Source organism: Syngnathus typhle, linkage group LG6 (genome assembly GCF_033458585.1).
Source record: "Syngnathus typhle isolate RoL2023-S1 ecotype Sweden linkage group LG6, RoL_Styp_1.0, whole genome shotgun sequence".
Classification (NCBI taxonomy): Eukaryota; Metazoa; Chordata; class Actinopteri; order Syngnathiformes; family Syngnathidae; genus Syngnathus; species Syngnathus typhle.
The window spans coordinates 13,650,388-13,675,161 of record NC_083743.1 but is presented as its reverse complement, the minus strand read 5'-3'; the positions used below and the strand labels follow the sequence as shown (position 1 = coordinate 13,675,161).

The window sequence follows — 24,774 nt, the reverse complement described above, 5'->3', positions numbered from 1 at the left end:
GTTTCTCTTCCTCTCTTTTCATTTCAGCAGTTACAGACAGAGAATCCCATTTATAGCCCTAAAATCAGATTTTTTTGTGTGGCTTGGGCTTGTTTACAATATTCAAAGACACATTTTCTTGGTAATGATGTTCGTGAGCGTGGGCGTTAATGAGCAACCAACTATCTCAAGCAAGTAAATTCTAATGAACAAACAAACGGCTGTGATTAATTTTCAAACACAGATATTAATGTGTGTTGCTGCCACATGTGTGCATATACGTTTGTGTTGTGTGTGAATTTGAATCCCCTCTTAATTTACGAGAATATTATGTAACTAATCCAGGAAATGTCATTCATAAGGTATCAAATTTGTACGGGGTTCTTGAGGTGCCATGACAAAAGGATTCCCTTCTCATCAGATTTTGAGGATTGAAGTGATGTTTCTCTTTAATCCCAACAGGTCACGCAGCACTGCATGCTGTTACAGGATATCCTGAATGCGTCCAATCGGGATAAGAGCAATGGCTTGAGAGTTTGCAGGATGTGTGCAGCAAACAAGAAGAGACAGGGAAAAAAAACCATGTTGGTGGATTACATTACACACTGAAAGAGTGAGGAACAAAAAGATGCCGATAGCGACCTTTTGAATTTATGAGCACTTCTTGAAGATTTGCATCTGTGTTATCCAGGAAATGGCTTTGGGTGGATTTACATTACATGGTTCAAGTGATGTGAAATTGGATGTCCTCAAATTGAAATCCAGGTTATTAAATGAATGAAAAGCCAATGAAACGAAACTGCACTGTTATGTAGGCCTGACAACACATACATGCACGCACAAACACACAAATAGTTGAACTAAAAATTCCAAGGCATCCAACTTTGATAACATTTTAACTACATTGTTTTAAATTGAACTACAGTATTTTTCTAAAAGATTGCATTTGTAAAAATTAGGTTGCCCACGTTTCACAACAAAGAAGTAAGAGTTCACGGAAAGATTGTTTCTTTTAATTAAGTACAAACAACTTGCTAACACTGTTGCCACGGTTGTACATTGGAATACAAATTTGGGTTTGAACCAATTAATCAATTAGTGGATTTTTAGAGATGTCAATAAAACAACGAGATTATAACTGGTTTGTATAGCGATCAAACTACGATGAGCAATGTGTGCATGTCAACATTCAGCTTGTTTGACAAACCCAACTACTTTGAAAAATGAGTGATACTAGTACTTTCTAGTTCTGGACACGATGATGAGAGTAATGCTGAATAATTTACATATGACATCGAGATAGAGTCGCCTGTGATGTCACAGTGCGGCTACGGTGCAGGAGACAAGCATAGAGGATGGCTTAAAAGTTTGATGTTACAAATCCAGCCCAGAAAAGAGCCAGGTTGAAAGCTAGAAAAACGATTGGCCCTCAACATCATCCCATTCATCTCAATATATCATCCCATTATAGTGCATCCATCATTTTCATGTCTGTTTGGCATTCATCATCATCATCATCCTTCCACCTCTTCTTTACATCCCTGCTGTCTGCTGAGCCGCCTACCTCACATCTTCTCCTTTCCGGAGTTTGTCATCATCATCTTCCTCCTACCTTATGCGTCCGTACATTCCATCATTTGTTCACTGTCCCACCTTCTCTTCCCCCTCCTCACCTCTTTCCTTTCTTTCTCCCACCTTGTCATCACTGCCATCCTATTCTTACCGCATGTCTTCCATTATCCCATCAGCCATTCATTCTTTTTCCTCATTTCCTCATCTCTACATAGCCACTTCTGTAGTTGTATTCCCGAGTTGACCTCAATTTTTACCTCATCCAATCTCTTACAATCCCATCATCTTCCTACTTCATCCTCGTGATCTGTCATCATCCTACTTCACTTTAACTTCTACAGTAGCTCATAATATTGTTATTTTCATAACATCTCATATTATCTCATTCCTTGATCCTTACATCTCATCACAACATCTATTTCATTATCATCATGAGTTCATGCTCCGACCTAATCTCTTTACATCCAGTCCTCTGCCTCACTTTTACATTTCCTTTCATTCTCTTTTTTTATTCTTTTGTTGGTTTATCAGGTGTATTCCCCTCTGACATTGCTTTCAGTTTTCACCTGGAGGGGTGTCTCATCTGTTCAGGTGGACTCACACCTGAGACACAACCCCCCCCCCCCCCGCATCACATTGTGTCTAATCACTTTTATGTCCTAGTTTATATCACAAAGCACAACCTGTACCCTTCAACTCATACACATACTACATACACATCGCAGGCGTGCTGTCCACACACTTTGCCCTTAGAGATTGCATGATCATCTCTCTCTCTCTCTCTCTCTCTCTCTCTCTCTCTCTCTCTCTCTCTCTCTCTCTCTCTCTCTCTCTCTCTCTCTCTCTCTCTCTCTCTCTCTCTCTCTCTCTCTCTCTCTCTCCTCCTTAGATTGAGCAAGGTCTCATTAAAGTGATCTTTTGCTGTGCGCTCTCTGTCTAAGTCAGAGTGCAGAGCAGGAGGACATTGTGGAGCTTTTTTCTTACGTCACATTTAAACCCCTGTAGGTACAACTTTTCTTTCACTTCTTATCGTCGATCTTCCCTTTCCAAATCCTAATATTTTTGCTGCACTTTTGCCTGATGAAAAATGTGACTGTATTTCCAACCGTAAACAGACGTTTTCCGATTGTCCTGCTGTATTGATTTTAGTTGTAACAATTTACAGAAGAGGTAGGCAATTTTAAGGCTAAATAAGACCTATTGTTAATGATTTAAATGACCGTCTTGAAATGTTTGCAACTTCAATGTTTGTGTAGATTTATTACATAGTTGCAGTCTGATAATTGTATATGCTGATATATGTGATGCTGCTATACTGCGAGTCTTTGTTCCGGCATCAACACTAAAAAGTTTCCACACTTACATAATTCATTTTGTGCAATTATACTTTATTCTTTAATGCTGACTGCTAACATCTCACTGAACATTCCCCTTTTGATCGTCCTTAACTGAGTGGCCGTGTTATCAAATGTCCACGCTGTGCAACTGCTGCAGCTGGTGTCATTGCTCTGTAACTTGGTCGGACCGCTAGAAGAGAAAACAAAGTGATGACCATGATTCATACGTTAAACTAGAAAAGACAGACTAATGAATACATGCATGTCCCAATAATAATTTTGTCATTAGCACAACACTGTTTCAATCTCAATTAAATATCTGTGAAATTAAAAATATTGATTTTTAAAAGCAAGCAATTCCACAGGTAAATTGTCCGTTTATCATTTCAATGATTACTCGTGTACCATTGGTTGTTGAAATGATTTCTTACCAATGTAGGTCACGGCTGCCCAAACTGAACTTTTTTTTTTGCATCCTGTATTTCTGTGATGAATACACAAGTATGCAGAAGATCTCACACATAGAATTGGTAATGATGACAGGATTATTGTTTTTATGAATTTTCACAAAAGTGAAAACTATTAAAGAGCATTCTTATTTCTTAATATGACAAAGTACAAGTACAATACTTTATTTTAAATACTTTTAGTAAATTCAAGTGTTGAATATTTTGTCTACGCATTTTGGTAGGAAAAGGTGAATTCAGATGAAAATTACTCATTCCTCTTCCATAAAGCCCTTCTTGTATGGTCTCACATTATTCTTATGACTGGTCTGCTATAGATTTTTTAAATGACTCTATATCATAAAATTGTTATTACTAGTATAACGTATTTATGATGTATGCTGTCCGTCTAGCCCTCACTTGATTGGCCTTCGGCAATTGTGGACACACAAAAGACATACAGGTGCACCTAAAAAAAATACTTTGTAATATTGACCTCCGCAACCCCCGTTTGGAAAAGCGGTTCTGGAAAATGGATGGCTGGATTATGAAAATCTCATTTTAGTAGCTCAATTTAAAAAGTAAAAATCATATCTAGATTCACCACACACAATAGATTATTTCAGACTTTTCTATTTTTAAATTTATCAGCTATTTTATAGCCAATACAAAATCCAACATTTCAAGGAATTATAATATTAAATCAAACATTAACAATCATATTTTTTATATGCATCATAAATGAGGAAAGTTGTGCAAAAAATATATCTTGCCATATGTTTAATGAATCTTTAAAGGATTTATTTAAATATATTACTCCTGAACTAACTCTTTCACAATATTCAAAATTATCCCAATGCCCCTGTTCTATCTGTCAGTTTACAGGTATTGAAAGATGTTCCAAAAATCTTATGTAACTCGAACTTTCCTGTGAATGAACAGCTTGTGACCCCTTCATCTAGCAGCTAGATTCTAGCTCGTGTGTGTTTGTGTGTGTTCCCTAATTATATGTGCTTCAATATGATATGAGCCAGAGGCGTAGCCAGGAATTTTTCCAGTAGGGGCGCACGCCCACAGGAAAAAAAATCACCCACGCCGTTCGCTGATCGCTAAAACGACATCCGGGTCCGGGAGGCAAACGGTGAATGGATACCATCGCGTACATAGAATAGCGCAAGCACATTCGCGCAAGACCGAAAGAAAAGAACGGCATGAAAATGAAGAATCGAAAAAGCTCGATTTTTTTCAACCCCGGCTTGGCTACGCCTCTGCCCTGAGCAGAATCGTCCTTGCCAGTCGTGACGTTTAGAAAGAGAGAAGAGGCAGACGTAAGAAATGTAAGGCTTTGCTCCAAGTGCTATGAATGTGTAATTGCATTTGCATGGACAGCGGGAGAATGAGTCTTCCTGATAGTAACTTTTGCAGCCAGAAAATTTGTGGATCTATTTTCGTAGAGTAGACGGGGCATGTGGACATGCTTGCCTATCCTGATTTTTATGTGGGCACGAGCCTGGTTGCGCCTGAATGGAAATTGGGCAAAGCATTCTGGACATTCTGGTGTAATGTGTCATGACACAATGCCTGATGGGGCCACGTCAATATCAGTACATATCCCGCTGGTCTAACTAGATTTTTCTAATTTCCCTGAAAAGGATATGAACATCCCACTTGTGCTATGCTCACACTGTTGCTCTCCTGTTTTTGTTGATGCCATGTCGGCACCGTTTTTCTTCAGAAAGAGACACAGCCGCAAGGCTGAGACGTTTTAATGAGAGGGGGAAAAAGTTCAGTGCTGTCTTGCGAGGAAACATTTGTCTAGTTTTGGCGTGAAGTCTGATTCACATATGCGCTGTGGCAGTTGATATGTTTTCTAGTGTACCATTGTCAAATGACATCTGACCTTCGACGTTGTGGTCTCTCTCCCCGAAATCTTTCTTTGAACCTGATAAACCCTCTGAGACACTTAGTATAAAATACAAATAATAAGCAGCAGATGTGGGAATGCTCTTGGTGCCATATTTTAATCACCGAAATACAATCTGTTTTTTCCTCAGGAAAGAAGAATGAAAGAATACAACATATGAAAATCTCTCAGAAATCCAATTTGCTAAAAAAAGTAAAGATATTTTTTGGAATCAGCGTAAAAAAAATGTGTTATACAGCAACACGATTATTACCCAGAAAGTCATCTGGCAATTAATACACAAAGTCCTTCATTATCTATTTCTACTTGGCACTAAAAGGAGGAGTTTGCAAAAAAGAAAATCATAATGGTTAAGATTGTCAATATGGCCCAACAGTAGTATGGGATAAATATGTGCTGCTCGCCTTTCTTGCGGGCACACTCTTAATGGGCACACGCCTATGGCCTTGTTACCTTGTTAATCTGAGAAAACACACACTATCCAGTAATTGTGTGTAACTATAACACTAAAGGCACTGCCAAGTGCAAGTTTTGTCCAACTTTAAAGCTGGGCTGAGGTTTCCTTCTTTTGGTATTTTGTAGAGATGTGCAGTTAAAAAAGGGCCAGAATAGGCAAAAAATATAGTAGACACACTGGATATAATCCATCCCATTTCCTTTGTTAAATTTGGAGATGACAAGAATGACATTGCTGTCTTTGTCGTCACATCACTCTGTCCTCAATTTTCCCTCCAGTCTGAGGTTGAGCACAAAAGTGGACTCACGAGAGACCGCTTAAAGCAGGAACTTGACTCAGTTGAGACACTGCCAAGTGAACACTGTTCGTGTTTGTAGACAAACGAATAATGACCCCACTCACACTCACACTCTGAGTGCTGACTAATATTTGATCATTGTGGCCCGCAGAAATATCCCACAGAAGGACAACAAAATTTCCAAATTGTCCTTGTGCCAAACCATGCAAATCCAGATTTGACTTTCATAATAGTCATAGGGCTACTGTTGAATTTTGGGCTTTAACTTGCTGAAACACCCCCAAGTTAAAAAGTCAAAGCTCGAGTTATTAATGGTCACTGAACAGACTGTGACTAAATGTGCCGTGTGTTATGTATTGCCAACAGATTGCATTTGTCGTGTTGTCTTTCTGCAGAGGCTATGTTAAAAAAAATCTAATAAATAATAAATACATGTTACTCAACAGCTGAAGAAACTGGGATTCATTTCCTGCCTCACTAGTTCTCTCTGTGGCTTTCTCTGCTAGTTTGTGCGTGAGGAAAGCAAAACTTTCTAACCTGGGGCAGACTGTTAATCCTCTGCGAATTAAACCTACAGAGATGTAGATTGCTGTTTATTGTACAGCAGCGCTTTCCTGAACCCGACGCAGCTGTGAGGTTAGAAGCCCCTGAAAAGAGCTTTTTGTTGTTCAATCATGTTGTTCTTATCACTGTATTGTGTTTATGAGCTCAGAACCTATAAATGAAAATTTTAATTTCCCCTCTTCTTGTCCTGACAGCATTTCCCGGCTGTGAGCGGTGCCTTCATGGATTCTCCCTATAATGGCAACACGTCTTTGCAGACGTCGACTTCCAACCTCAATGCTGGCTACTCCCGACCCTCAGAGACGGAAGATGATGGCAAAGTATCCAGTGACACAATTTGGCTGTGGGTTGCTGTCCTGGCAACCATCGGCAACATAGTGGTGGTGGCTGTCGTTTGTGCCTGTGCCTTCTGACAAGCTGGAGCAAGGATTTCCCAGGATGGGGAGTCTTGTACATCCTGAATATAATTGAGATTATTTTTTTCTAGAATGAGAAATAATAGCCTTACTTTTTTCCCACAGTGAAAAACATTCTGGAAATAAACCATTTTTTTCCTGTAGATATATTTTTAGAAAACTGGATATGAAATGAAACTCACTTTGGGCTGCAGCAAATTTCACACATGGTTCTCTCTTGACTAAAATTTAAAGCAAACCCTTGGATCAACTCAAACGTAATACACACAATACCAAAAAAAAATGAAAAAGCATCGCCCGTGAGCTGCAGGTTTGGCTATAAAATGTTGCATCCCTAATAGAAGTGTACTTCTAGATTGCATAATCCAAATCTGTTTTTCACAAATGAATAATTTAAAAAATACAGTCGTCACAAATACCGAGGCCGAATTTTATGCCAGTTGTAGGCCGGAGGTCCGTAAATGAGGGCGGTCATCGAAAATTACAGCAACAAAAGATAATCCAAGTCAAACATATACTTCACATCTCTCCCTGTTTGTCTCCCCAAACAGAATCAATTGTCACTTTACAGTCTTTTTGGCTCTGTGTATGAGGACCTCTAGTGGCCACAGTAGTTACGACCTCTAGATGTCAGGAAGTGATTGTAAAGGAACTGATTTGTCATTTAATGACAAAGGACAAATACTGTAGAAAGAAAATTTAAAAGAGGAAACAAATCTCAGTAGTTAATACTATATAAAAACTTACTCAGGCCAGAATACTTGGCAAGATTAAAATCATAAGCAATTTCCTGCATCATTCTGCTATAATTTAATGTATATTGACTATGCACAGTGTGGCTATATGCTTAGAGATCCATATCTCAGTTGAGTTGAAACTCCGTGTAAACTCTGCCACCATCCTGTCAGCTCTCTACAGCGTAATATTCTGTTGCATGGCTCTTATTCTCGGATCTTCAGTTTCTGATGTTGTTTTATTCTCCATCTCTCCCTCCCGTAGTGTGCTCGAGGGAAGACTCCTCGTGGAGCCCATTAGAGAGGATTTGAACTCGTCTCATTGATGTTAGTCTTGCATGAGTTTGCAGACTGAATTGAACCAAGCTCGCTACAAAGAAAAAAATGAGATGGCAGTAAAAGGAAATGGGCTGAGATGAGGTTGCAGTCATCCTGGAAAAGGGGCAATTAAGAAAAAGAGAGAGATGAGTTCAACACGCGTGCATGACTGTCAGACTGTTTGTCGGTAATCGCTTCAAAGTTGAGGCATAAGAGGGCAGGTCAGAAGGAGAAACACAGGAAAAAGATGATGGAATACGATATGACATGTTGGAGAGCAAGAATTTGCTAGATGATGCCACAAGAAAAGAGTTTTAACATTGTTTTTCCCTCTGTATTTCTCAGAGTTGATCAAAAAGGTTTGTTTGTATTGTTACACAATATTTGTTGCAGCCCTCTGGGGAACCAGGCAGCTCCGCAGGCACTGGCCCTACTCTAGAGCCTATTAACAGTTCGGCTTTCCTTTACTTTATAAATGCACAACGGGCCTTGGACAGTGACTTTGTAGCTTTGTGATTACTCAAAGGTCAGGCCATTGTCCATGACCTGCCTGCCTGTCAGTCAGTGTCAAGTCAAGTGTTGTGTAGAACTTCCAGCCCTGTGGATTCCACAAAGAAGAGCACACGGACGCCAATGGATAAAACTGGATTTTGGGGACATTACACCCTCCTCACCAGGCCGACCTACGCACAAAGAAACGTGAGTTGATTTTCTCAGTAAAGGCTCACACGATTTGCCACTGTAGATACATGATGAGTGAACACTAAGTGTATATGCATTTTCATTCCTGCATGTTCTATTTTATCCATTCATTCTTCCATTTTCTATATCGCTTATTCTCTTTAGGGGTGGTCCGGAAAACGGGGTTGATTTGGACAAGGGGCTGTTGATGGATGGATTGCCACTGCCAGTAAATCATTGGACACAGAGTGACAGACAACCTTTCACATTTACAATCATCCGAGTGGGAACTGAACAAAAGTGTGGTGAGTGAACCATTCCATGGTCAGTGACTTGTTCTAGTTTCTCTTCAGTGTTGGTATTCATGTATTGATGAAGATGAGGAAATCTTTAGTGATTTAATTTATGGTGGCCTCTCTGTTTGTAACACAATTGTCTTTCGACGGTGTGCCAAACTAGATTTATGACAAAGTGATGCATGCCATATCATTTCTCCGTGAATACAAAGACATCCCAACGCCAAAGGTCATATGCAGAATGTCACTAGAAAAGTGAAGATCCAGAGTGGATGGCAACTCAAGATGGCAGCATAACAAGTTGAATGACTCAAGCTGACAGGGGAGCAGTGGGAGTTAATCACTGCTTCTCTTACTCTTGAACACATAAAGAATTTTGTCAGTTTGATTTTCAGAACATTAAACGTGCATCAAATAATGTATCACTAACTTTTTATTTGACCTTTTAACAAAGGTCATTGTCTGCATTGTAACAAAAACTATGTACAAACATTTTGCATTTTCAGCTAGCAAAACTCAACAATGAATACTTTCCTAACGGGACTAACTGAGTATCATTATCTTGTTCCCTTATTTAACAGATATCCTGCAAAAAGGTCTTGACAAAGAATGACTCCATGCATGAAGTTGGTCTGAGCATGGTGTCAACAACTCCTCAGAACTATTTGGGACCATCGACATATTTTTTGCCCCTTTAAATGAGATGGAACAAGGAACACATTGTCATCTGGCAGTACAACAAGAAACAAAGAGCTTTTTTTTCTTCAAATGGCTGAATCGCGTTTACAGAGAAAAAAAAACAAAACGACAGCAGCATCATTGCACAATTGAGCCGCACAAACTATTAAACTATTTTAAATATACAGTAAATGTTAATGTCCATCCATTCATTTTCTATACCGCTTGTCGCCACGGGGTCGCGGGCGTGCTGGAGCCTATCCCGGCAGTCATTGGGCAGTAGGCGGGGGACACCCTGAACCGGTTGCCAGCCAATCGCAGGCCACACAGAGACGAACAACTATCCGCACTCACACTCACACCTAGGAGCAATTTGGAGTGCTCAATTGGCCTACCAAGCATGTTTTTGGGATGTGGGAGGAAACCGGAGTGACCGGAGAAAACCCACGCGAGCACGGGGAGGACATCCAAACTCCACACAGGGAGGGTCGGAGGTGGAATCGAACTGGCACCCTCCTAACTGTGAGGCGGACGTGCTAACCAGTGGTTCACCGAGCCACCCTAAATGTTAATGTATATTACGTAATTTGTGCCAATGTATTTTTTTTAACCAATCTATACAATGCATTTATTGCATTTCATTTAATATGCATGATTATCAATGTTTTCCGAAGGGGGGGGGGGGGGGTTTAACCTTGAGATTTCTTTCTACTGACAACGCACTTTGTGAATCACTTGTAAAATAACTTAATTAAAATAACAAGGTAAGACGAGACGTGTTTTGTCTTGCATTGAATTATGTGCATGTTTTTGTGTCCCCACAGGTGAGTAAAACATAAATCTAGAATAGATAACAAAGAAAGAAAAACAAGACTAATTTGTGAAGTACACGACATCCCTTAAGCAAAATGGAATTTTGTTTTATTCCCTTATTCACTCTTTAGAGGTCGAAGTGATCAACAGAAAGGGGAATTACCAAAATGGAAGAGAAAATTTAATGTTCGAGACTGCTGTTATCTGGAATTATACAATTATTAGTTTCTCTATTTTTTTTTTTTAATTCCGGCATTCCCACATGGCTGTAGACTAAATATTTTAGCTATCAGGCCAACAAAGTCAAAATATGTCTGACAACTGAATTGAAAGAAATTTCAACTGCATTTTAGCCAGATTATTATCTTTGGACAATAAAGTTGAACATGAAAAAAAGTACAATAACGTGTGTATCTGAATAACACCACTTTCAAGATAGTAATTGTAATTTCTCCCCTCAATGTAAAATACTATCTAAGAGGTAGCAGGACCCCATTGGTAACAAACATCAAGAAATGTACTCCAAACAGCAGCTGATGACCTTGAGCAGGCTGTAGCTTTCCCAAACTATTTGCGCTATCTCGAAGACGCAACAATTTGCATTCAAGGTTGTAATGCCAGGCAGGTGCAGATATGAAACACAAAATGAAGGACGATTTTGAAGCCTTGAGACTGAAATGAATGTGCAATCTTATTGTTGTGACTTTCAGCTTGTCTGTCGCCCCAGAGACTCATTCAAATTAATTTTGGGTCGGGATAATTATAGAGCAGAATGTACTTTGTGATGCAACACACCCGTTTTTGTTTTATGCAGGATTGGGACCAACCGTGCAATCGGCCACGATTGCAATCTAATGGTAACCAATATGAGAATGAGAATAGCTGCATGAAATGAAGTTCAGTTACCCATTCCACTCTTAGTGGCTGATCACACTCTAAAAACATTTATTATAGTAATCCACTTACATTGATTCAATAGTCTATTAATGACCACGACCACTTTGTTAGATGTTAACAAGCCGTTTTGTAGATGTTCAAGTTGGCAAGACTGTTTATTGCACCTCCTGAGTTTAGTAATCTAATGACTATGCAACATTCATGTGGATTCATCACAGTGGTAAATCAACGACAATTGCTTTTAAGCTGTGTTTTGCGTACTACTTTTTTACAAAACACTTACTCAGCAGCTCAGTCTGACTAAGGATGAGCTCATTAGAATTGTGGGTGTATGCGGTTTTACTTCATGGAAAAATGGCTGAATGCAGTCACCGCCAAGATGTGGATTAAGTAGCTTTTCGACTGCAAACTGATAAGGTGTCTGGCGGTCATCCAGTCAGATAAAGGTGTGTGACGATGGGGGTCCCACGCTCAGGGGTGACTTAATGAGACCCAGATGGTCCCGCCATATCCACACACCAATAAATTCTCTTAGATCTGATCTAGAAAGTGCAACACACAAGGTAGGCTACAGACAATAGTTGCATTCATACGCTGTTTTGTCTTGCAAAACTAAAAAACCCTGATTATGTGCAGCACAGAATCAGGATTTTTTTTCAGTTAATGCTGAACACAAATGCATATCGTTAAACGCGGTAGACCGTAGACGCAACTACAATATTGGCAATTCTAACAAATGTCACACCCCATGCAGCACTTAGAAAAGACCCGACTTTTAAAAGCAAAACTGTTAGTCTTCCCCAATAAAAACACAAAATTAATGCAGAAAAGACTCCATAGGCCTCTCCTCCCAAGACACGTCCTGATTCATCAGCCCGACACACACACACGCATGCACGACGCACACGCGCATGACGCACGCACGCACGTACGCAAGCACGCAAGCATTTATGTGAATGCGTCTGGGAACGACAGAGACAAGAGAGGTGGTCTGGGAATGCTGAGGAGGGTAGAAATGGGTAGAGATGGGGAGGGGGAGTTGGAAAGTTGCAACTTCAGGGCAACGCAGACCACATGGAATGCTTGTGTGTTTGGAGGCGAGTAAAGGCAGAGAAGCGAGACGCGGACAGGAGGTGGAGGAAAGACGCAAAGAGGGAGGGACCTCGAGTGAGCTGCAGCGTGGCTCGCTGCATGTCGGAATGAAATGAAAGGAGCTCTCTCTCCCCTGCTGTCTAGATTTAGGCTGTCCGATCACCGTAGCTAGCGAGCACATGTCCTGAGAAAACAAAACAGGACAGTCAGAAAGCAACGTTAGGCATTCATTTCCTTTTTTAGTTTTTAGTGGTTTGCACCTCTGGGGAGCCTGGGTTGCATCTTTACCATGTGGCTGCTTTCGTAAGGATTGCTCAGCATCCGGCAAATGTTTTGGGCAATTTGTCATGTGACAGGCATGAGGATTCTGAACTTTCTTCAAGGTTGATGATCAAGGATTGACACTTTTTGGGGAGACATTGAGGACTGCAGCGGAAACATCAACATATCACCTGAGCAGATGCGCTGCAGTTTTCTCAAAGAAAGCACTGGACCTGGATCACTGGAACTTTCTTTTTCTTTTGTTACTCTTAGAAAAGCTTGTCATGCAGGTGTGATATGCGGGTGGGCTGTTCAAAATTACCCCAAGTGAGCTGTCGGACAATTTTGCAGGCAGGTGTGATGAGCGGTCAGTGTGTTTGATGCACACGCACTAAACTCCTGGAACATCATCACCGCTTGACAATCAGACGTTATTTCATCTAAATTTAATAGTGGTGTTGAATATGCATATTCTCCCATGACGCCTATTCACAACACTGTTTTGTTTTTATTTACATCGAACTTCACATACACAGCATTCACAAGCTGCACTTTACTAGCAAGTTAAGTCGAACCCTACTGAATTGTATTTAAAAGAAAATGACCATGGCAAAATGCACCATGAACCAACACCAGATCCCAGGATGGGACTTTCCACCGCATCTCCTTCTTACCATCTTGCTGCTGCTCACCCAAGCGGGGTGGGGGGGCTGTCATCCTCAGTGTTTAGATTACAAGCCACCGTTCGAGCCCCAGAAGCCACTGGTCTTCTGCAAAGAGTACGGCAAATTCGGATGCTGTGATGACGAACAGGATCATCAGTTGTCAATCCGGTTTTACACGATCATGGAGCACTTTGATCATTCTGGTTATGTCACCTGCGGAAGGTACATACGCAGCATCCTCTGCCAGGTAAGAATCCGTTCTATTGTGATTATTGACTAGTGAATAGATGATAGCGATTTGACTGATAGGCTCTACGATCACACTGCTAAAAAAAAAAGAAGACAATTGATACATATGCACGCACATATAACACATCACTTGCAATGTATCAAAGCAAAACTAAGCGCGCTTCAGCTTTCAAAGCTAAATAAAGTTGAGTGTAACTTTTCATTGTTATATGAAAGAAACCACATAATACACTTTTGGTGTCTTATATAATGTTTTAATATAATACCTTTCAAGAATGTTCATTCTCATTAGAGGATTGAATGACCGATCACATTAAGATGCACGCTACTCGAACTTGTGAGGCAGCAGACGTGGTCTGAATGAGTAGCACTTAAAGCTATTTTGAAAACAATGACTCACACTGCACCAGTCTGCTCCGATTTTTTCGCAGAGGACTTGCAAACCTAATAAACAGCTGTCCATTTCCGCATTTAGGTCTATTTTCTACGCTCAGCGGTCCTCGCTGGCACTCAAAACTCCCACGATTCGCTTCCTGGCACATGCAGCGAGCCTTAAAGCTAGTCCCGCCTGCCGATTGCATAATTGAATCCTAGTTGTGCAACTTAGAACTGTAACTACGTAAGCGTGAATTAAAAGGTGCCTAGCGCAGCTAAAGATTGACTCATAAAACTCTGATCGGACTTAACGGAACATAAAAAATGCACGATGTCAAGACAATGACATATCTTGACTTCCAAAGTATAGGTTTCTAACACAACACTAATTACAGTCTACAGGGGTGCTCTCAAATCAGCACAGAAAGAAGGCAGCTCAAATTAACTACTTGAAGTAAATTAACAGAATACTTCATATATATTATATCAGTGAGAGTGTGAGAGATCCCCCCCCCCCCCCCCCCCCAAACCTAACGGACCAAACAAACATCCACATCCTCTTCTGCCCAGGGGACAGGATATTTTAATTTCCTGTGCAAGAGATGAAGAAGAAATCAAAGAAAAGATTTTGAATTAGATAACAAATACACTGCACAGGAGATAAACTCGGGTTGATACAACCGAAATAGAAACTTTCTTTTGTGGTGGAACGAATGTGTGTTTGTGTTTGTGTGTTTAAAACGACCAACCCTGAAATTAAAAGGATTGGTGCATTCAGAGTTACTGCATGTATCATGAAAACGCAAACCGTTTTATTATGATGATTATCGTATCTCGTAAATGCTTAAACCCCATTGTTTGTGATCATGGAAAATAGTTATTAGCTGTTATTTGTTTGGTCGGAGCATGTCACAATGAAAATGGTGTACTGTAATTGTCCAACATAGCCTGCTGTGAAATTAGATTCCCCACCAAAGTGTTCATTTACTGCATCACCACTGCATCAAGCTGAGTTGCAGTCAAATGACTCAGTCACGTATCACTTATATACCAACAGAGGGCAGATTATTGATAAAATGTTTTTTTTGGCTCATGTGAGAACATAGGTACTCTTAAAACACATCTCAATCTAAAAACAGAGATGTTCCAAACAATACCGTTATATGTCATGTGCTGACAAAAAAAATCCTTGAAACAAACATCAACCCATTCCATCAGTACAATGATGTCATTTGCCTTGAAGAAAAAAATAAACTGGGGAGGTAAATACACTCTGGCGATGATACAGTCTAGTTTTTCCATGAACTAATAAATATGATAATACACTTAACCATAAGCGTCAGCAATCAAGATTAACAACCGTCAAATATAGTCTTTTCTTGTCAGAAAGGCAAGTTCACAGCCTCAACCACACCATGGTTTGAATTTTGTGTGCCTTTATTTCACCCTTCTGGGTGTGGTAGAGAGAGTGGTTTTGACTTAATAACCGGCTGAACCTTGTCTTGGATCCATTTATATCATGCTACACACACACGCAGACACACACACACACGCACAACTGTATAACCAAAGCCTGGCTGGACTTTGATGAGGCAGCTGCAGGGCAATAAACACACACGTCCTCTATTTATGTATGTTACAAACGATTGCCATGCTTATTTTTTCGTGCTAACAAAGGTGTACAGCTTGTCAAAAAAAAGCTTCTTTTTTTTTTTCTTCAGTGAATTAAGGAAATCATCTTTGACCGCATAAAGACACAAACGTGCTTAATGTCTCGTTCAAGTTTAAGAGTTGGAGTTTTTTTTGTGTGTCCTCGTTCAGTCGAGTGGAAAGAAAACATCCAAAATCAACATTTAGGTATTTCTCTGCCACAGCTGTTTGCAGTGATCTGTTTGCCCAATTTAATATAAATAGCATAATAAAGTCATTCATTCAGTCATTGTTTTTGTTACATGAAGCCAAGTTTTCTGATGCAAACTGATGACATCATTGAGTTAGCGGAAAAACAGCCGAAAAGTCTGTTTGCCGTCGGTGAACTTCTCGTGGAATTATTTGCTTTGGTCCATAAGTTGATTCATTGAGTTAAATCGATGACAAATGCCGTCAAAGTCTGAGTGCAATAATAAATTGTTCACCCTGTGCAGGAGTGTTCACCATATGCTGCCCACCTGTACGACGCAGAAGATGCTAACACACCCATGCGCATTTTGCCCGGACTGTGTGGCAACTACTGCAATGACTACTGGAACCAGTGTAGATACACACTGAGTCTTCTCCTGGACGACAAGGGGTACCCTGGGCAGTATGCAAATCTGTCCGCCACTCTCGAAGAAAATCACAGCCTCTTCTGTGAATTTCTGGAGCTGAAAGACAATCAGTACTGCTACCCTAATGTCTTGACAAATGCAGGTAGGGCTACACAAACACAAGGATGTTTTGACTCACATAAAATGTGGAAACTGAATGAGACACGCCAGAACAAGTATCTTGTCACATTCCCGTCGTGTAATCACAAGCAAAGCGCACTGAATTAAAAGGCCTCCTGACGAAATGAGTATAATTGTTTCATGATGTTATGTTAAAAAACTTTCTTGGTATCTCCAAATATCTTTGTGATACGCACACTTTGTTGACAGCTTGACACCACTTTTGTTACGCAGAACTGAATGCTAACCTGGGTTTGGTTCGAGAGGACGCCGAGGGCTGTCTAGAGATATGCCTGCAGGAAGTTGCAAACGGGCTCCGGAACCCGGTGGCTATGATCCACGCAGATGACGGTACACATCGTTTCTTTGTGGCTGAGCAACTGGGCTACGTGTGGGTCTACCTGCCCAACGGCTCCAGGATAGATCGGCCATTCCTCAACCTCACTCGGGCTGTCCTTACATCACCTTGGGCTGGAGACGAGAGGGGATTCCTGTGCATCGCCTTGCATCCAAGGTTGGTACGCTGACGTTTTTTTGCACACCATGCAAGTTCTGACAGTTGAAAGAAATAATAACTTCCTCACACCATAGACTTCCTGATTGCGTATCTGCTTACTTGCAGGTTCACCACTGTGAGAAAAGCTTATGTTTACTACTCAGTGTCTGTCAAGAAGGAGGAGAGGATACGCATCAGCGAGTTCACACTGTCGGTACATGATGACAACCAACTTGACCACAACTCAGAGAGGTGTGAAGGAGGATCATTTTGGGCGATATTGATACTCTGAGTGCTGACTGCACATGCACCATTCTGAGTCAAACTCATGCTTTTGTTCTTGCCCCTCACTGTAGAACCCTCCTGGAGCTGAGAGAACCCGCATCCAATCATAACGGGGGGCAGCTTTTATTTGGCCATGACGGATATCTGTACATCTTCATTGGTGACGGCGGTCGGGCCGGGGACCCTTTTGGAAAATTTGGCAACTCACAGAATAAGTGAGTAATATCAAATCGTGTGTATCAATATCTCTCTCACAAGTACTTGCGAGACATATTCATTTGCGCTTGTGAAATATTTATTACAAGTGGTAAATATTTATGCTTTATTCGACTCATTATTTTTATTTCTTTAAGTTACAGTATGCAATTTAAAAACCAATGCTATTAAATGTCATCATTCACTGCCATTAAGTTTCTCCAAGCAAAAGCGGGCATTGTGGCTATGACTTATTTGTTTGTATTCAAAGATTGATGTCGCATAACAGTTTTATCATAAATAGCAAGAAAAATAAGTATGTGTCATGAATTACTTTTGAAATTATACGAGTTTGAAATAAATAGACGTATTTCATCTTTGTGCAGAATAATTTTCCTTTATTACTAGTCCGTCTCATGAAACCCTCGCATGAAAGACATTGATTTAGCATCTTTTTAGTGGTCCGGTGATTGCGACCTGAAAACCTCTTCAGACAGCTACAGTTTCGCTGTCTCTGAGTGGTTGTGTTGACACGCAGTTTAACTCTGTTGGGAATGAAGGAGGATACACTTGGCCAAGTCCAATATTGACACTAAGATTGCGGGCTGCCACACTTTGGTATTTGGAAGGTTGTGAGGAGGGGAGTTTGGGGAGAGAGAAAAGGCTACTGGAAGCGGTAGCTACAATCTACTGAAATCAATTTGATAATTCGATTGAAGAGATGTGTCCGTTTGCCTGGGTTGATTGTTGCTAGGGTGGCTCAAGGTAGAGTTAGCGTAAGGAAAACAAAATCATCACGACGACACATTCTGTATTTTCTCACTCTACTTTTCGAGGTCAACACTTCTTGGAAAGGTGCTACGGATTGACATCAACAATAATGATGATGGTGCCCCGTACAGCATCCCTTCAGACAACCCATTTGTCGGAGAGAAGGGTAGCTTCCCAGGTAACATGCTCAACAGTCTTATAGTAATTTTACAAACACTTCAGATGATTTAATTGATGTAAACATCTCCTTGCAGAGATTTATGCGTACGGCGTGCGCAACATGTGGCGTTGCTCGATTGACCGTGGAGATCCGAAGACCGGCGTTGGTCGAGGCAGAATGTTTTGTGGAGATGTAGGGCAGAACAAATTTGAGGAAATAGACCTCATACTTAAAGGTACATTCAAATCCAAGTCACATCCCTTTCCAAAAAATGTATACAGTTCTTAAGAAATTTAGCAGACCAACATATTCAATAAAAGAGTTCCCTCGGTCATTTTTATAAGCGTGATACACTCCTATGTAAAAACCTTGGAAAAATTCTGAGGGTTCTCTAAAAATGTCTGCATTATAGTACTTTATGATGGATCTTGCGAGACAAATAGGTAACAGTCATCTATGTAAAAACATGCTCCTATGATTATGTTGTAAATCTGACCGATTCGTTTCATTATTTAACGTCACTTTTGAGCTGTCATTTTATAGAAATGGTTCCACTGACAGTACCATGTCTTTTAAGGAGGCAATTATGGATGGAGAGCAAAAGAAGGCTTCAGCTGCTTCGATCGCAAACTCTGTCGTAACTCTTCGCTGGGTGAGGCGGCTTTATTTCACTTTTTATGTTGTTTACTTGAATAGTGCTGCACAGAAAACTGCCGCAAACCAGTGAGAGGTTTTCCATTGTTACCAAATATATGGTGCTGTAAAACATGTCCAGTTGCACTCAGAATTGTTTAATTCAGCCAGCTTGCAATGCAATTGAATGGCAACCAATCCAGACTGTACCATCCTGCTTCTATCTAACGCTTTTGCTTTTTGTGTATAATTGAATACATTGTAGACTGTTGTGTAATGATAAATGTGCTCTATGTTACACAGATGACATCTTGCCCATCTTTGCCTACCCCCACAAGTTGGGCAAATCAGTGACAGGGGGATACATCTACAGAGGTTGCCAGATGCCCAACCTGAATGGACTCTACATCTTCGGGGACTTCATGAGCGGGTGCGCACTTCTGTCGTGTAGAAACGTCTGTGCAGCCATTTGAATGTGTATATGCGAATGTATGAGTTAAATGTATTGCTCCGCAGGCGTCTGATGTCCTTGAAGGAGAATGAGGCAACAGGTGAATGGCAGTACAACGAGATCTGTATGGGAAGAGACCAGACCTGCATGTTCCCCAAACTCATCAACAGCTACTATAAATACATCATTTCTTTTGCAGAGGATGAGGCGGGTAAGGACTCAGATGTATTTTACATCTGTCTTATCATTTTCTAGACTATATATCAGCATCTGAATTCATGCTTCAGTTCATAAATAAATACGTAATATTTTGTGTCATAGTAAATTTTAGTGGTTCGGTAAATCACTTATTCAACTTCATTGACACAAACGGTAAATAGATTTTAGGGTCGAGTTTATTTTTCATCTTGGAATGTTTTATCTCATTTTGTCTCCCTCTTTTCAATCCATTAAGGTGAATTGTACTTTCTTGCCACTGGTGCTCCAAGTGCAACAGCCAGAGCAGGGATTATTTATAAAATCGTGGATCCCTCCAGGTGAGTACTGTCACACATCTTCCATTCTACTTTCAGGCTTATGGAGTGTAATTGTTGCCGTTGTTTGTTTCATCAAGAGATCACCTGTGAGTCTGTGCGTGCACGTTCAGTGCATATGTTTTTTTATCTGAAATATGTGCTTAAAAAGGAACAAAAAATAAATAAAACAAAAAAGAAATAAAACCATAGAGCCTCTGTTAATTTTAGTGATAGGTTTAACCACACCGACTAAATTAATATGATAAAAAACACAGAGCAAAAGCTCAAAAATTCTAAATAGTTTATATGATGATGATCTTTCTCACAGGCGAGCTCCACCAGGTCGATGTGCCATCAAGCCTTCCCCAGTAAAGATAAAGGGGAAATTACTTCACTTCTATCCCAAAGAAGGTAAGCTAAACCTACAACACTCTTTCTGTATCCTTGTGTCCACAACCACCTTCCTTGCTTTTTTTACCAAACTACTTTTTGCTTTTATTGAGGTACATTCCAAAAGGGTCCCAGCAGCCTATTTGTTTCTGGTTAAATTGGAACCGTGCCACTATTTAGTAACCAATTAATTTGGTGTTAGTTGCAGAAGAAGGTAAATCTAGGTACACTGCGATCAATCCATTGATTAGTTGATGGATATTAAAATTGCCTGCCTTCTTCCATGTTACTCTGTAGTTCATTAAATAGGCAGACTTTATGCTGGATTTGTTGCATTGCTTCGTCTTCCATTTCTTTCCTGGATTTTTTTTTTTTTTTTTATTATATGTCCTCTTGTTGATCTGGTATGATTCCTGGATTTGAAACCTTTTGTCTACAGATAAGCTAAACTGTGTATTTATCAGTTAATGCATATATAAAAGTATAATTTACACTTTTAATTTAATTTTAATCTATAATTTTTAAAATCTTTGTCAGAATTTGTGATCGATAAGAAGCCGACGACCACACCGGTGCCCACGACAACGGCAAGAAAAATACCACCAACCAGAACAACAACAAGAAGAATTACAATACTGCCACCAAGAACAAGACAACCCTTGCCCCAACCACCAACACCTGCACCTACGAGAAAACACAAAAGGACACCTCCACCAACAATAAGAACAACACCATCAACAAAGGCTCGCACCACCTTGGTCAAAGCTACACCCACCGGTAGGCTTACTGGTACACCCTTCTATCAAAACAAGTCCATTGTTAGGACCAACATTCAATCCACCAGTCAAGCCGTGCACATGAGTGTCCCACCGGGCCTTTTCTTCGGCACCACTCTCAATTTATTTTTCATTTTAATACGCAATTACTAGTTATTTATCATGGGTTACTTCTTAAACTGTAAAATGTCAGTTGTTTGCAATCGCAGCCCAGCTGCTATGTCTTGCTCACAAATAACTGAAAGACAATACTCAGACGCCTATTTCATGGATATTTTTCAAAAGTAAATTATGAATTACTATAAATAGATTGATATTTAATAAAGCTATGCTTTTCTTTCAGTTATATATTTATTGGGCCCTTTCGTACCTTATTTTTTTGCTTTCTACTTTTGCTTGTAATTTAACGTGTTTCAGGGTAGATTTAAAATAATCATGAGTAAAATCTGATTAATTATACCAGACGCTTAGTTCACATTGCACAGAATGTTAAATATTTGTTCTGTACAATGAACTTGAGTTTTATGTTTTACTGTGCAGTATATACTATAATTTAATTATTTAAATTTCTCTCAATTGAACTGATATGTCTCAATGGAGAATGATGGATTTTAAAGTTAGTAAAGTGCAAATCAACCCCTCAGAAAAGTGTTATTAACAAGCCTTTAAAAAAATTCAAACCTATAAAATGAGGCTTCAAAATCATGGAAAATGAAGCTGGTCTTTAATTTCTGAGGCATGATGGGCAGGTCTACCGTCTGCCCCCCCAACCACACCCTACGTGGCAATCAAATTCCTTTACTCCAACAGTAGCAAATATCTGAATTCTCCTTACAGGGTCTTAAAAAATACAGTATTTAATTGACACTTTTTTTTTTTGCACACAACTCTAGACAATCGCATAGGTAATTCTGCTAAACAGCAGACATACATGTATTTCCATTATTAAAATGTTTTAACGTTAAGTAATCAGAAATATTCAGTTTTAAGCAATTATTTCTAAATATTTTATTAAAATTAAAATTATTTAATAAATTTCAGCAGTTTTCCGCTTACTGTATGTTCTCATTACAAACATCAGGTATTGTAGTGGATGTCGTGCATGTTGATAAAGGTTTTGCTATGATTGAATTCGGTTGTAGTGGAAATGCCACTTAACTTTCTTTGGCTGGTACACGAGTCTTAAGCAAGTTGTATACCTTGTGCCTTTTTTATGTTAACATTTGCACTACTTTAATTTAAATCCGTTACTTTGGCATTATTTATTTGGAATAAATGTTTCTGCATCAGCCTCGGTTTGGACAATGATCCTTGTGTGTCTGTCTTTACCTGTTCCCTTCACCTATACTACTTTGAATGGCTTCAGTGAGGTATTAAAGTAAAGAGGGTGATTCTGTCTCTCCCTCAGGTTATCGCTCGGCTCTCTACACTGCAGCCTCCTCACGGACTCAAACCACAATGGCCACTTTGACAAGAAGATATATGAGACCCCCTCAACCCCACCCTACTACCGCTTCCCGAACCTTGCTACGGCCTCCTCCTCTGTCCACAAAGCAAACCTACACGGCTTTGACCACTGGACGTTATCCAAGGAGGTGGACAACGCCGCGGCCATCATATTGGACCCCGAAGCCCACATCCCATAAGCCTCAGAGACCGCCAATATATACCACTCAGACAAAAACAGAAGAAGGGAAGCTTGGGTTAGTAGAGAAGACAGACAACACAGAAGGGTATGACGGTAACCAAGTGAATAAGAGGCCCAGGGGAGGAAGCAGGGGCTACGATTACAAAAGAGTAAGAGCGGGTGGAAGGATGCGTGTTGGCTCGGTTCGTTTGGTAAGCCCAGATGGTCTGTCGGACCGAGGCCGAATTGAGATCTTTATCCGTGGAGAGTGGGGCACAGTGTGCGACGACCTTTTCACCACTAAGGCGGGTACGGTAGTGTGTCGACAGCTGGGCTTCAGCACGGCGCTCGCTGTTCTGAAAAGGGCAGCGCTAGGCCAGGCGGATCGCAGCGTCAGGATCTACTTGGATGACGTGGAGTGTGAGGGCGGGGAGACGTCGCTGCTCGAGTGCAAGCGGTCCAGAGTTGGGAAGCACAACTGTTCGCACGCAGAGGATGTGGGGGTGATCTGTGGTTAGCCTCAGTACAGAGACCTGGCCGGAGAAGAATACTGTCGAGTCGAAAACTGCCGTGGATATTATATAGGTTGTCACAACTGTCACACTTTATTGGTAGTTGCATATTTGTGTTGAACGGGCCATGCATGTGGTACCTGGGTCTTCAATGGAGACTTTCCGGACTGATGCACCACCTAATACCACCACTATCAGATCGCAATTACAGAAATTATTAATACTATGCAATGCTATGTACGTTTTCTCAAGGAATTCACAATGTTTATTCCTCGAATATCATGACAAAACATTTAAAGAAAATCCATCATACTGGCCAGAAATTCTGATTATTATTGTGCATGTATCACTTCAGACACATTTTACTCGTCAACCAATCAGAATGGGAAAATGCTGACGTCTTCAAGAGCCAGCTAGTTGGCCTAGTGAGAACAAATCTGAAATCTGATTGGTTAACAAATCAGTCTCTTTGCTAATATTTTTTATGAGCTGATAGACGCTCCAATCTTATTGGAGAGAAACTCCTACTTCCAAATGGTACATATATTAAAAGCAGTGGAGCCCAGAGAAGCACTATTAAATAAAGGGAATAGTTTATTGGGAATAAGTTATTTGGGAATTATTTGCAATATGTGAAAAAATATTAGAATTAATTTATATGAATGTAGGTCAGGGCTCGGTGGAACACTGGTTAGCACGTCCGCCTCACAGTTAGGAGGGTGCCAGTTTGATTCCACCGCAGACTGTGTGGAGTTTGCATGTTCTCCCCGTGCCCGTGTGGGTTTTCTCCGGGCACTCCAGTTTCCTCCCACATCCCAAAAACATGCTTGGTAGGCCAATTAAGCACTCCAAATTGTCCCTAGGTGTGAGTGCGAGTGTGAATGGTTGTTTGTCTCTGTGTGCCCTGCAATTGGCTGGCAACCGGTTCAGGGTGTCCCCCGCCTACTGCTTGATGACTGCTGGGATAGGCTCCCTCACGCCCACAACCCCTGGGGGACAAGCGGTATAAAAAATGGATGGATGGATGGAGGTCAGGGCTTCTGGGGCGAACAGAGACGGACTTATTTACCCTGACTGCTCACCACTGGCTGGAAAGGGCTCCAAGGGCATTTCATACCATACTGATAACAAATATGTTACCAATAATTGTAGGAATCAGTCAAATGCAATCCATTCGTTTTTAACCACCAGCTAGATATATATATAGTTTGATCTTTTATCCGACCTCTTTGCAGATTGGAAAAAGTCCACCATTGGTTTACAGTCAATTGTTATCTGAGATGATATATTTTTTATTTTGTTTATTTGTTTTTTCTACGGTATATTTTCAGCAGGTCTATCTTTTGCAGATTTTCAGATGTTATATTGAATGTACTACACAAAGTTCAAGTAAAGTGAAAATGCTGGACATTCTGTATTTTGAATGTAATTTCCACTCTGAACAAAGAGTGGTTATGATGTTAATAAAGACAACAGCAAAATGTA

At 40.4% G+C, this 24,774-nt stretch overlaps 1 protein-coding gene and 2 long non-coding RNA genes across 4 annotated transcripts; 2 read left to right on the top strand and 1 right to left on the bottom strand.

The window, feature by feature from the left end:
* Positions 1 to 2,918: 2,918 nt before the first annotated feature.
* On the bottom strand, positions 2,919 to 14,311 carry LOC133155563 (uncharacterized). Of its 2 annotated transcripts, none has more exons than XR_009714697.1 (3): positions 13,944 to 14,311; positions 13,438 to 13,533; positions 2,919 to 3,078 (listed from the first exon to the last, which is right to left on the bottom strand). It is a non-coding gene; the product is annotated as an uncharacterized LOC133155563 (long non-coding RNA). The 2 variants fall into 2 exon arrangements; XR_009714696.1 differs by lacking the exon at positions 2,919 to 3,078 and adding an exon at positions 12,455 to 12,686 and having other exon boundaries at positions 13,944 to 14,309.
* On the top strand, positions 6,986 to 9,892 carry LOC133155562 (uncharacterized). Its single transcript, XR_009714695.1, has 3 exons — positions 6,986 to 8,744; positions 8,892 to 9,031; positions 9,604 to 9,892. It is a non-coding gene; the product is annotated as an uncharacterized LOC133155562 (long non-coding RNA).
* Positions 12,862 to 24,774, top strand: si:ch211-136a13.1 (HHIP-like protein 1). Its single transcript, XM_061280996.1, has 14 exons — positions 12,862 to 13,675; positions 16,197 to 16,461; positions 16,713 to 16,992; positions 17,101 to 17,226; positions 17,331 to 17,474; positions 18,291 to 18,403; positions 18,480 to 18,620; positions 18,963 to 19,037; positions 19,322 to 19,448; positions 19,535 to 19,680; positions 19,924 to 20,005; positions 20,313 to 20,395; positions 20,912 to 21,151; positions 22,559 to 24,774. Exons 1-14 carry the CDS (start codon positions 13,364 to 13,366, stop codon positions 23,293 to 23,295), a joined length of 2,871 nt encoding a protein of 956 aa, XP_061136980.1. The 5' UTR covers positions 12,862 to 13,363; the 3' UTR covers positions 23,296 to 24,774.

What these genes read in the sequence shown, in the direction of transcription:
- si:ch211-136a13.1 (XM_061280996.1), top strand. Translation starts at nt 13,364, where the DNA reads ATGACCATGGCAAAATGCACCATGAACCAACACCAGATCCCAGGATGG. An exon ending in CTTGACCACAACTCAGAGAG is followed by an intron (nt 17,227 to 17,330) that starts GTGTGAAGGAGG and finishes CCCTCACTGTAG; the next exon opens with AACCCTCCTGGAGCTGAGAG. An exon ending in TCACTTCTATCCCAAAGAAG is followed by an intron (nt 20,396 to 20,911) that starts GTAAGCTAAACC and finishes AATCTTTGTCAG; the next exon opens with AATTTGTGATCGATAAGAAG.